The following is a 14318-nucleotide window of genomic DNA, read 5'->3' on the forward strand; positions in this document are numbered from 1 at the left end:
TGATCAGACTGTTAACATTTGTTGATACCAGGCAGCCAATATATGTTACATTTTATCATTAATTTAGCATAAATAGCAACACCAGGATGCAAAAACGCTGTATTAAGTGAAAGTTAAATGATGGGGTGACTTGTATGGATGTTTTTCCAGGCAACTTAGAGCCGATGATGAACTTACTATAGGAATTATATATCTCACCTGGCCTGGGAACACCTCAGGAAGGAATGGAAAACGTTGCTAAAGAGATGAACGCCTGGAATGACCTACTTAGCTGCTGCCAAAGCGACCCAACTCTGGATTAATGGAAGAATATGGACGAATAAGTTATGATCCTGCATTAAAAATTGCGCTTATGCAAAAGTACATACACATACCAGCAGTAAAATGTACTTAAAAAGTCAAAAGTAAAAATACTCGGATACAGAACTGCCCATATTTGTGTTAAATCACTGGATTGTTAGGCAGCTTTCTATTGCAGGAACTTGAAAAAAGATAACGATCACATTTTTCCTAATTACAGATGAGTATCAAGGCTTCCACAGTTCTCCAAGGTGTTGGAGAAGTTATTTATTTAAAGGTTACACCATTTATTTATTGACAAAAATTAAATATTAGTGGACAGTCAGTATGGACTTAGATCAAACAGATCAACAGCAGCGACATTATGATTGGCACTAACGGAAGAAATAACTTCCATTGACAAGAAGGATTTTACGGTAGGAGTTTTACAGCTCTGAAAAAGCATTTGATAGCATAAATCATAAAATTCTAGTAGGCGCTAAAAAGTTTACCTTCATTCTACTCTTTTTCAGACATTTTAAGTTTTGGGTTGGTTGTTTTTTGTTTAGTTCCTCTTTTCCCTTACTATTCTGTAGCATGTCTGAAAAAAACAAGTGAATAACTAGAAATGGTTGCGTTGGATTTAAAAGCTTCAGCTATGGTGTTAACTCTAAGTGCATCAAAACAACAACAAATCATAGTTACTGAACAGAACTTTAGCTGTGAGGACACAACGAAAATAGAACCAACGGAGGTTATGTTAGCTTATATGGGGAGTTTTCCATTGTTGGTGGCGAAGTTAGAGAGGAGGGAGGCATCCAGAACTCAAAACAACAGTGTTTGTTATCGTCTCTGATTGGCCTCTAACCTTGAGTAAATACTTGTTACCCCTGAAAGAGGCTCTACATGGTGGTTGGTGGTGTTTTAGGTGTAGACCATTGTGAGCCATAAAGTCAGTAACCCCGTAAACCAGTTTAGTTTAACAACAAATTCATGGTTTAGTTAGCATTTGTAGAAGTACGTAAGTTCTATTTGTAGCTCACATTATGTTTTGAAATCACACTAAGCCTTTCTTTGTCTTACCGCTGTTGGTGTATCCAGTCTTCTGCTGCTGTGGTCATCTGGCTGGTTTTGGCACAAAAATGGCACCAGAGAAGCAGCAGGCTTTTATACCAAAGCTGCTAACTGGGCCATACCAAGTGCTGCCACTTCAAGGGGTGGACCAGGTCTATTTGATTTAAGTATTGCATTATTCATTTGACTCATGTTGGGTATTTGGATAGATTTTCAGTGTTTTTTATAGTGCTCCTTTTGATTAACAAAACAAACTGTGCTGTTTTGTGGAGTTTGTTGTTGGTTTGGATGTTTTATGTTCCCCCTGCTGTGTTCATTTGGTCTGATGAGCCAGGATATATGGATCCCCTGCTGTTCATAGTTTTTCAGGCCAGTTATGAGATTTGTTTGATCAGTGCACATGGTTTTCTGGGTCATTTTTGTTGCTTATAGCCACCTCTGTTAAGTTCAGTTCATTTCTAAATAGGTTCAAGTCAGAACCATTCCAATAATTGCTTTGGATCACTGTCATCTTGTAAAAAACAGACATCCATTATTGTCTGATATTTGTTGGAATCCATTCTTGTGCTACTGGCTGCTAAAATACCCCAAAGAACTATAGCAGTTTTGTGAATCAAATGCAGCTCCTTCTTTCCTCCAAACATACCTGCAGTAATTTGATCCTTAAACTTCCATTTGAACTTGATCTGTCCACAGCTCTTGTTGCTTTCGATGCTTCAGACGTTGACTTATGTGATGAAGTTGCAGCTAAACTTTCCTGCTGTTCCTTCACAATCATTCAAGGGTTTCGTGTTGTCTTTCTGTCCAAATAATGTGTAGTCTTATCTAAAAGTTTTCCAGATCTCGTCTTGACTTCCACAGTTCCCATTAACTGCCTTCTAATAGTGACATTTTAGACAGTAGAAATTGCACGCTGCAGGCGCTCTGATGTCTTTTTATAGCCTTCTGCTGCTTTGTAGGCATCAATTAGCTGCATGTTCAGATCTTCTGTCAGCTGCCAAGAGAAGCCGATGGTTGGTGAGTGTTCTGTTAAGAGTCAGAGAGTTTATCAGCTCAGCAGATGTCATCAGCTGAAGAGTTCTAATGACAAATATTGACACGTTTAACAAGTTCTGATGAGCCATTTAAGGCCTAATGAGACAAATAAGTTCAAAGACTTCACACAGACGCTTACATGCGGATAATACTGTTAGTTTAAATTAAAAGTTAAGAACGCCTCAACTTTCAAAGAGAGGTTTGTTTTAATGTGTATGCACTTCAAAAATGGACAAAAAAAAGCCAAAACCTGAACATACAACAGTAGAAGAGAAGGTTTTAAAGGATCTGAGATACAGTATTAAGGTCCTGCATGACAAATCCCATTTAAGTAAAAATATGTATTATTAAATTGCCACACATCAATTTCTACTGATTAGAGAAGTATCAAAAGTTGGAGAGATGTCGACCAAAGACTATGTTTGGTAGAAATATGGATAACTCTATACATATATACACTTACAGGAACTTACTGGGTCCTCAATACCAGCCGTGTTTGAAAATTCTTTGCTCTTTTTTCTGCTTTTAAGCACCAGGAATCAAAAATTTGGCCTCTGCTGGAGTCATTCAGTCATTTGGATCTGCTATTCTGTCTGTGTCCTCACCAAATTTCATGGCTGTCGGAATAATACTTCTGGAGATGCTGATGCTTTGAAATTGCTTCACAGTTGTTTCTTTGAGAGTGAAAACAAAAAATTCCACGTCTGACAACAAATAAAATCCTCAAAATTCAGCCAGAACTTATCTCCGAAGACGAAATAAGTAAACAGACTTCCTGAATTAACACTGGACTAAACCCCAGTAGCCAAAAAGGTGGGAAACAACTGCTTCGATGTGTGTTTGGTATTTTAAAATCTTGGTATAGCATCAGTCGTGTCTAAACTTAAAGAGCTGTCAGATGAATGATGTGGATCAGAAAGTACAATATTTCTCTCTGAAATATTGAGGAAAAGAAGAAAGTAATTTAAAATAAGTATACTCAAGTAAAGTATGCAAAACTACAGAACTTAAGCAAATGTACTTAGTTACTTAGCAGCACTTGTGAGCTGCAAAAGAATTAAACTTATTTGAGAAACATGGATGTTATTAACAGCACAATGAATTAACAAATTCATCTTTATGCATGCTAGAAACACTTTGGAAAGCAGTTTCTGGTAACAATAACACCAACATTACTGCATGTTCTCTTTAATAAAACATGCAAAACTCTTCAGGGTTGTACTTTCAGCTGCTTTAAATTAACATAAAAGGACACAATGTGACTCTAATACTTTCCACTGCACTACAGTGTTCACTAAAGCTGCAGCTAATGATTGTTCTCACTGTCGACTAGTAGAAAATGGTGAAAAATGTCAATTGGTGAGTTTTCTTTTGTCTATAATCTAAATATATTCAGTTTACTGAATATATTTAGGAAGAAAGAAAATGGAAAACATTCACATTTAAGGAGCAGGAATCACAGAATTTACACTTTTTTCCTCATAAAATGGCCCAGATCTATTGACCCTCCTGTTGTCTTCATTTACAGGCACCGAAAAATATTGTTTCCTTGTCTGAAAAAAATCCAAAAATTCAGCAAAAAAAATTCCCCAAATTTCTTAAAATTTGCAAAACATTCAGGAAGAAAATTCCAATAATTAATTACGTTTTATTTAAAAATTAAAAAAAAAAAAAAACAAAAAAACCCCAAAAAATAAAAAACTAATTTGGCAAAAAAATTCTTATATTTTCAAAAAATGAGTAAAAATCTTCCAAAAAAATCCTAAAAATATCTAAAGTGATTACATATATATCAGTAAAGCTTCTAACATTTTCTTTAAGAACATTCACACAAAAAATCAACCAAGATCCAGAGAATTTCACTGGATTTTGGTTGATTTTTTTGTGAATGTTCTTAAGAAACATTTTTAACATTTTTTTTTCCACTAAAAAATGTTCAAAAAATTTCCAAAAAATGTTGAAAATGTGGACATCAGAAGTTTCACTGTGAAAATATTTGTTTTTTTCCACATTTTCAAACTTTAAAAGGGGTCAGTTTTGAACCGCAGGACAACACGAGGGTTAATGAAGTATTTGTTGCAGCTCTTCTGGACACTCATCAGGATTTGTGGCTCAAAAAGACACACTTAGTAAAAAGTTATGGTGTAGTTGGACAGAGTTGGAATGACCCATTTTATTGTGGGCAGTTGGGATACATGGGTGTAAATACCAACAAAGGTAATGGTTGACATCTGTACATTACATTCTAACAAAGAAAGTGATGATCTCGCAGTCAGTTCGATGTACGCTTCAGATACCTCAACTGGGAGCATTTTACTCATTCATCTGTGACGACAGTTCATAGAAAAAATAAAGCAACTCATGACTAAAAGTTTAATTGGTTAACACTTTAAATCACACCTCTATCTATGTCTACTTAATTTTAATACAGCCATACAATACAAGTATACAAGGTTATTTTGTGGTTAGAGAAAAATACAACCGAAGAAGGTGTGGAAATGCAAACATACAGCTGTTTTTTGTTTTTTTTTTAAACTTCTCATACGTGTGAAACAGGTTTTTGTATCATAGGTACGATCTCATAATGCAGGAGAGAATAAACAAACAAAAAAAATCACAACTCTTACTAAAGAAAGTCTGAGTCAAGCGTACAATATGCACACTTGAGGGAAATAAAAGCGATGCGACAAATAAAAATACTAATAGAGTGCTGCTTCTCTGATCACTCTGGTAAAAATAAGTCTCTGATGTTTGTCCATGGGTTCCATCTTCTGGCAGCTGAATGCCACTGGAGAAACAAAGGGACCGTTGGCCGGGGCTGTGGGGAATAGTCACTGCGTTCCTCATCCAATGTGACAGCAGAAGAAAGGGGGCTCAGGAAAACCAGCTGAATTTCAGTGTTTAAAGTCTTTTAATCTGTCAGATTTTTTTATATAAATCATTAAAGTCTCAAGCGCTTCATCCTGTCTTCAAAAGAGGTTTCACATGTGCCGCTAGAAGGCTCTTTTTTGTTTTGTTTTTTCGTCTTTGTGGCTCGACGCAGGCGTTCCGGGTTCTCATTGGTTATTTTTGGCTTTGGCGTGTGTGAGAATGTGAGACTTTAGGTTGGTTGACTGGGCGAATTTCTTATTGCAGCCGTCGAAAGGGCAGACGTAGGGTCGGTCTCCAGTGTGGATCCGCACATGTGTGCGCAGGTTGAAGTCCAGAGAAAACCTTTTCCCACAGCCCTCAAAGGTACACTGAGGAGAAATAAAAAGTAGAGGAGTGAGTCTACATACAGATCAGACACAAAGACTTCAAGAAGGTCAGTGATTCTGATCATCTTGATTGAAATATGTCAAGAGGTACAAAGAGAAACTTGATAAAAATGGAAAGCATGTTCCTAGATAGATAGACTATAGATAGATTTTAGACAGACTTTAGATAGATATACTATAGATAAATAGACTATAGACAGATCTAAGACAGACTTTGAATAGATAGATATACTATAGATAGATACAAAGACAGATAGATAAGACTATAGATAGATATACTTGACAGATACACTATAGATATACTATACAGATAGATTGATATACTATAGCTAGATACACTATAGATAGATACATTATAGATACACTATAGATAGATAGATACACTATAGATACATTATATACACTATAGATAGATACATTATAGATACACTATAGATAGATATACTATAGATAGATAGATATACTATAGATAGATACACTATAGATAGATGTACTATAGACAGATAGATTGATATACTATAGCTAGATACACTATAGATGATACACTATAGATAGATACATTATAGATATACTATAGATAGATATACTATAGATAGATAGATATACTATAGATATACTATAGATAGATAGATATAATATAGATAGACAGGTAGATATACTATAGACAGATAGATTGATATACTATAGCTAGATACACTATAGATGATACACTATAGATAGATACATTATAGATATACTATAGATAGATATACTATAGATAGATAGATATACTATAGATATACTATAGATAGATAGATATAATATAGATAGACAGGTAGATATACTATAGACAGATAGATTGATATACTATAGCTAGATACACTATAGATGATACACTATAGATAGATACATTATAGATATACTATAGATAGATATACTATAGATAGATAGATATACTATAGATATACTATAGATAGATAGATATAATATAGATAGACAGGTAGATATACTATAGATAGATAGATGATAGAAAATAAAAATACAGTATTATAAGAGTACAGAATGCAAATGATGTAATGCTGCCAATTTTGTACAGATAACGTGTCTTTCAAGCCTACTAGTGGGTTTTGAGTGAAGGAGGATTCATTTCCTCAGTTACAATACTGCAAAAAAAACCATTCTAGAAACAGATTCAGAGGGTTAAATACTGTCAGAAAAAATACTGCGTGTATTTAAGAGCCATTACAAACTCTTATTCACATTCTTCAACAGCCAAAACACATTGTAAATGGTGCTAAATGTGGGTCACTTTGTGCATATAAACATTATGACAACAAACACTTAAAAAAAGTAAACAAATAACATTAGTAACATAACAATAGTCTTAAAGTTTGGGATCAGGCAAAGATTCAAAACACTATGAGCCGAAGTGATTAGTTTCCTTTGATTTAAACACTAAAGAGAAAGTTTTAGTGACATTTAGTTTTGGGTGGGTGTTAAATTTGAGTCCCACGAGGGTGAAGTTACGTATATCTCATTCTCTTAACCAGCTTATGAGCTTAAAAATGTAAAAACGGTGAATCTGCGTGTGGGAGAGGACGAGGTTAGTTCCGATGCCAACCTGGAAGGGCTTCTCCCCCGTGTGAACGAGTTGGTGGCGTTTGAGCTTGGAGCTCTCCACGAAGGCCTTGCCACATTCCGCGCAGACGTGCACTCGGGGTCCGTGGGTGTGGAGATGCTTCCTCATGGCTGAATTATCCCTGAACATCTTTGTGCAGCCCTGGAGACCAATGAAAGTGACGACAAACAAATCACGTGAGCCGCTTCTTCTTCACAGCAGCAAGGTTGTCACAGCTTAAGTGGTGCGCAAAGGGGTTTTGTTTCCTTTTATACAAATGGAAGCGCAGAATTCTCCACGTTTTTACAACTTCTTAGAGAAATGTTTGAAGCATAAGTATGCAAAGTATTTCAGGAGCATTTTTTTGTTGTTTAAAGTCTCTTTACATCCTGACAGCAATCAACAAATTAAGAGCTGTGATAATAAAAAGAAGGAAATCTGTCATCAGAGGCCTGTGAGAAGCCCGTCAGATCATTTTATCTGGTCTGTCTGACTGAATTCATACGCAGGATCCATCATTTTGTGCTTCAAGAGAAGAGGTGTCACATTTGTGGCTCCTCAAAGCAGCTTTTTGGCTTCAAAAAAAAAAAAAAGATTTTTTTTTAAATTGAATGTTAATGAATGTACCTTTGTCTATTTTTGTGTTCTTGCATTGTGCATCATAAAATAAGTTATAGACTTTAAACGGCACAGGTTTAGAACAAAGGTTAGCTGCTGTATCTGGTCCATATTTGGAATGAAGATGGGGTTGTAAATGCTCAGAGGGTCTAAGGATCAGACTAATTCCTGGGTAGGGAAGAATCTGGGGTACCAATGAAATCACAATGTGATTAAACAGTATTAATTTTTGACATTTTCATCAGTATTTGTGTGATACTTCTGCCACTGAAATAGGAAATGCTCTTTTAAGATGCTTTTTACATTGAATTTTTTGCACAAAGTAACTTTTTTAATGTTGAATACAATCTTTTTAATTTTTCCCCTTGTGGTTATTGTCTTGTTGCCAGGATGAAGCTCCTGAAAAACATTTAAATTAACTCAGCAGCTACACAACACATTTCTTGCCTCAAATGTCTTCAGAAACACACTATGAACCACTTGGGTAAGAAGAAGTCCTCAAACATGCCACCATGTTGGATTGTTTGTGTCTCATTTGGTCTGGGCATTTTTATTTTCCATCTCCCTTCTGTCATTCTGTATCTAAATTTTCTTGTTTTGAGTCAGATTTTTCCCCCTTTATGTGTCTTTGGAGCAGTTTTGGCTCCTTTCTGTTGTTTTGTGTCTCATTTGTATCAGTTTGTTGTGTTGTTTTTGTCTTGTCTGTGTCATTTTTTCCAACTCCCTTTGGTCTTTATCTGCATGTTTTCTTGTATTGTCCTTTGTATGCATCTTTTCAACAGTTTTGTCATTTTGTGGTCATTGTGACTCGTGTCAGTTTGCATCTCGTTTTTGGTGTTTTGTTTCATTGCTGTCATTTTTCACCTCCTTACTGTCATTCAACATTTCATTTTCTTTTCTTGTGTCTCAATTTTGTCTATATATATCTTTGGGACACTTTTGTCTCCTTTCTGTCATTTTGAGTCTCATTTTTTTGTCGTTTTGTCATTCTTCATCTCCGTTCTGTTATCTTATATGTCCCTTTTCTTGTTTTAAGTCTCATTTCTGTCCTTTTATGCATCTTTGGGACAGTTCTGTCTACTTCTATTGTTTTATGTCCTGTTTTTGCCATTCTATGTATTGTTTGTATCATTTTGTCTCGTCTTTGTCAGTTTTCATCTCCTCTCTGTCATTTTCTCACTTTTTTGTGTGTGCTATGTCCATTTATTTGTCTTTGGGAGAGTTTTGTCCCAGCTCTATTGTTTTATGACACATTTGTGTTGTTTTTGTCTCTTTGTCATTTCTATTATCTATCATACTGTATCTTTTTTTTTCTTGTTTCGTGTCTCATTTTTGTTACTTCATGTCTTTGTGTGCCTCACTTTTTCTTGTTTTGGTCTAATTTTTTTCCCTTTTATATTTCTTTGGGGAGTATTTTGTCTTGTGTTGTCGTTTTGTATCGGTTTTACGTCTCTATGAACAGTTTTGTTGCCTTTCTGTCATTTTGTGTCTTGTTTTGTCTCAACCTTGTCACTTTTCTTTTATTGCCATCTGTCATTTTTGTCTCACTTTTCTTGTTGTGTCTCATTTTTGTCCTTTTATGCATCCGTTTGTCTTCTGTCTGCTGTTTTGTGTCTCCTTTTTGTCATTTCATGTCTCTCTGTAACCATTTTCTTTTCTATAAGCAAAGTATGTGTCCAATCAGATGCGGCCAATGTTGAGTTTGTAGCCTGTTTCCTGTAGAAAAGACTAAATAAATGCTTGGATAAAGAAAGAGGTCATGTGATTATGTCATTTGTTTTGTTTAGTGGCCTGAGGTTTTCAGTGACTAAGACATGATGTACATACCTTAAATGTGTTGTGTTCATTATTGTGTTTTGCAGAAGTGGCTGTGGCCTTGAACGGAAGCAGTGAGTTTCTTTTCGATTCTCGGCTTGCAATATTTATCTCACTGTTTCTACAATCCTGCATACTCTTGCTTTAAACCCAGTAAATGGCTGTAGCTGCATCTGTTCTTCTCTCTTGAAGTTGTAATAATCTGTTAACAGCCTCAAAGAGCAAAGAAAACTATTAACATTAGGGAGCTCAGTCAGATAAGGCCTGACTCTTCTTGTTTGTACATAAAAATCAATACGCTCCAGTGCCGTCTTTGCTTTTTAGTGAAATTTTCAATTACACAGAAACCAACAATGTGTAAAACTATTACACCAGTCAGGAACTAGGAATTCAATTTTGCAAAAATGGCACAAACTTCCTGCGGAGGATCATCAGACTCACTTTATGAGGGCAAGCTATCGTCCGGGGAGCATCGTCCTCTTTGACTTTCCTGGGCTTCATTCTGTTAGTAGTAAAAATAGTAAAAAAGTAAAAAGGACACGTTAGGAGTTTCCAACCAACAAAAACACAAGTTTCTGTGTTAAATACTGGTCCAGCTGTAATGTGGATGTTTGTTAAGTCAATCAATAACTCATCTGCTAGAGTAGAAACATTAGCAGATGACATTTCACTTCCAAATGGAAAGTAAAACACACTGTAAAAAGATTTTGTGAAATTATTACGGAAAAGTGAAACTATAATGATGAAATTAAATATAATAAGCCAGGGTTTGCACATTCACTGGCCTTAATAGATTGTGAAATAAGGCTGCTATCCATTCATCTGACCTGCACTTCTAGAGCGCAAACAACAGCTCATTAATCTGCAACAGCTTTTCTTTGAAAACATTCAGAAATTGACAGCTTACAGCTCCTCAAGTTGTTATTTTTAAGAATTTCCTGATTTGACAAAACAACCAATTTAACTGGACATTTTCTCGGCAATTATTAATCAGTAATCTGTCTGTTAATACCCAGTTTTACTAACTGTGCACCTGTAACCTGGAAAAACATGCAGCACCATCTACAAATCGACTTAGTTTTATCCTTCAGGCGATTCAAGTTCCCATTTTCAGCATATTTATGTCCAGCTGTTCTTGTTTTCATTTTATTATTTGTTTTTACATTTTAAATGCTGTAAAATATTCTGTGGTTTTATTGTTTTACTAATTGTGCCTTTTAACATTTGTACTTGAATTCTAATCCACTTCTCTACATCTTATATTTTCTTACTCTGCTGTATCGTAAATGAGGCCTCATTATTTAAGCTTATTCCCAGTTTAAATAAAGGATGAATAAATGAAAGAAAACAGTTACTTAATATTTAAAGGCAAAATGATTGAATAGATAATCAAAATTGACTAAATTTTTAATCTGGCTGCTTTAAAGACATTTTTCTCATTTCAGCTCCCTTTGGTTCTACTTTAGTTTTGACCAATAAACCTCCCAAGCACTCTCTTGTGCTTAATTTTTCACCCTTTTATGAGAAAATACAATATAATAGGGGTTTATAGAAGGGATTTTCTCTGTTTTACAGCAGTATATGGTGATAAAACTGGTATAGTTTCTCTGATAATAACCACAAACACACTCTAATTATACCTAAGCATAAATCCCTATATGGAAAAACACAAACTGTACTCGTAATTACCTTTCAAGCTATGTGATTAAAGTTTTTATAGGCAATTATATTTTTAATATCCAAAGATTTGTCTCATAGAGGATTGTTGGGAACTGGGGTTTCATATCCTCAAGCACCAAACACAGTTTTTGTTTATCAAATGGTGAGAAATAGCAGGAAAATGCACCGATTTCTGTCAAAAACTGCACCAATGACAGTTACTGTTGTGTGCAGTCACCTCCAAAAGCCCATTCCTACAACATATTTCACATTCTTGTAATTTATGACGTTATTTGAATTGTTTGGTTTTATCCAATTCTGAATTTAACCATATTTTTTAATAATTTTTAGTAAATATTCAATGCACACTGGTTATTATTACAAGTTCAACAGTATCCCACCATGCATTTCAGTGCACTTATTGTTTGACTATGAGGAAAAATCACCTTTGAATCTTAAAAAACATGAACTAAATTGAAGCAAAATCCTCCAAAATGCACGGAAGTACTTACAAAACAACAGCTGCATGTTTTTGGCCTTTCGCACTCAGAATATGTGATGATCAGCAGCGGTATCATTTTACATTACGCTCATTGGAATTGTGTTGACGGTGTAAACAGCTGTGTTTACTGCAGGCAGGAACTGAAGCAGAGATCCTGACACAAACTCACCTGGCGAACTCGGCCAGCTGTTTGGGGTCAGAGAGGTCGATTCCCGGGATGCCACCAGGGGGCAGCTTCTTCCCTGTCATGTATTCAGAGTAATCCGGAGGGGAGTTCTCCCCGACGATCTGCTCCTCCACCACCGACTCATGGTCAATGTCTTTATTGTCATCTAGAAACAAATTACAGAGACTGAACCGATAACATATTGGTGTCACCCTGGATACAAGCCTCAGGAGGCTGAAACATCTGCTGCTGCTGCATCGACGCTCTGATCATATTAGGAGGCTCATCACTGCTGCATTATCACTCTGGAATCACATGCATACTAAAATCTAATCTACTTTTTCCACATACTTACAGCGAGGTGTTTACTTGTACAAATTCACTCCCTACTGCTCACATTACTGCAGTTTTTTTCTCTGTCATTTGCAGTCTAACTTAATTGATGTTGTTAACTGACAACTGCTGTGTTTTTCATTTCAAGGCACTCTGAATTTGGAAATTAAACATGTACTGCTACTAACTTTTCTGAATATAAAATAAAGAAAACTTATGCAGGTCTACAACCAAGAACAGAGATCAGAGTTAAAAGAGAGACACGGCAGGCAACTAATTCAATGTAAAAAGCATCTTAAGAGAGCATTTGCTATTTCAGTGACAGAGGTATTGCACAAATATTGACCAAACTGTGAAAAAAGAATACCGTTTAAGGAGGTTATCCCTGACATTGTGTTCATGCACCTGCCAATTTTGCCTCCATAACTTCTGTCTGACGCATGGAAAGCAAACCTCTGAAATACACATATATCACAAGATGAAGCCATCAGCATTGAACAATATATTTTAAAATGTTCAACTAAGTTTTCTGTTGAAGCTGGTATTATTCTTAATTTTAAAATTTCAAATATATATATATATATTTGTTCCACATATTGCTCATCTCATTCCTAAATTATTCTTAATTTGTATGGGTCATATAAAAAAACACACATTGGACATTGGTTAACACCTAGAATGACAATTTTCTAATTAGTCAGATAATTTGGTACACTACAAAATACAATAGATTCTTAATCTTGATAACTGAGTCAGGTAATTATATTACCTATATTATTATCTATATTAAATAACATCGCTAGGGCTTAACCTTAATACTTTAATTGGTCAGGTAAATTTATACGATAAATTATAGGGTTTTTGTCCTCGTATTTAAACTTATTAGATAAAACTTTATTGTCTAGTGGAAAACACTTTGGTTTATTGCCTGTTTTTTTTAAATATATAAGTAATGGTATTTACTGGCAACAGACCTGTCACATATTAGCAACAAGAAAACTGCGGGATATTTCCATTTAAATGCATCAGATGCAAACCTACACTAAAGCACATAACGTAAAGTTTAGTATCTTAAAACAGTAAAGGCTCAGTTGTTGTCAAGTCTATAATATCTCTAAATAATGTATCTGTCCGATGATGCCTGGTCCAGGTAAACTATGAGGTATTTAACCACAGCACACAGCATCCTTCTTAATTTAATATGTATAAAGGCAATTTCCTTCTCCGGATTTTTAAAAAATATATATTTTTAAGTGTAAATTTACTTATTTACGTGACTTTTATTGTTCTAAATTTATTTTTAAAATAATTTTTAAGTGTAAATTTACGTATTTACGTGGCTTTTATCACTGTTTTGTTGTCTAAAGATCGCTATAATAAACAAATAAATGTGCTAAAGTCAAATCGAATCTTTTTTCTCCAGCTCTTTACCAATAATAGGTCAATAATTACTGATATCGGTTGAAATAAAGCATTTTATCGTTGTATTTTTCCTGCTACACCTCCCTGTCATTTAATTAAGGTGTTCAAAATGCCTCCATCTCTGTACCAACCAGCAGAGAGCACTAAAAATAGACAGCTGCTGTCCGCTCACTAATACTAATGAACAGGTTCCAACTAAGCTAACAGGTTCAACCGGCTGGTTTAGGTCGCTGTGGAATATAGGTGACACAAAATATGAGCTTTTAATGCCTGAGGAGACCTACATATAGTAATGATGGATTACTAGCTGGTTAATATTAATCACGGTCCTGTCTGACGGCTAGTTAGCCTGATGAGGCGCTGAGCTGCTGCTAACTAGCACTAGCAGCTAACGGCTAAATAATTCCCCGCTTAAATATCACCAAAATCACAATTTAACGCCATTTAACCTACGCATACTTTACACAACCCTTCGGCGGTGTAAAAGCTGCCGTCAAGCCGCAAGTGCGACACAGTTTTGCGGCCTGCAGCGACCACAAACCCGGCTGTCTCTCTCCCTCC

General features: G+C 35.4%; 1 protein-coding gene across 2 annotated transcripts in view; it reads right to left on the bottom strand.

The window, feature by feature from the left end:
* Positions 1-4525: 4525 nt before the first annotated feature.
* Positions 4526-14318, bottom strand: part of yy1b (YY1 transcription factor b) — a 10790-nt gene continuing 997 nt past the window's right edge. Inside the window, exons 2-5 of one of the 2 annotated variants that reach the window (XM_023295498.3) lie at positions 12006-12168; positions 10117-10177; positions 7246-7404; positions 4526-5627 (exon numbers count right to left, since the gene is read on the bottom strand). In XM_023295498.3, coding sequence (XP_023151266.1) covers positions 5445-5627; positions 7246-7404; positions 10117-10177; positions 12006-12168 — 566 coding nt within the window. In that variant the 3' untranslated portion in view covers positions 4526-5444. The remainder of the gene's footprint in view (positions 5628-7245; positions 7405-10116; positions 10178-12005; positions 12169-14318) is intronic. The other variant, XM_023295507.3, reaches the window with a different exon arrangement.

Source organism: Amphiprion ocellaris, chromosome 12 (genome assembly GCF_022539595.1).
Source record: "Amphiprion ocellaris isolate individual 3 ecotype Okinawa chromosome 12, ASM2253959v1, whole genome shotgun sequence".
NCBI classification, from domain to species: Eukaryota; Metazoa; Chordata; class Actinopteri; family Pomacentridae; genus Amphiprion; species Amphiprion ocellaris.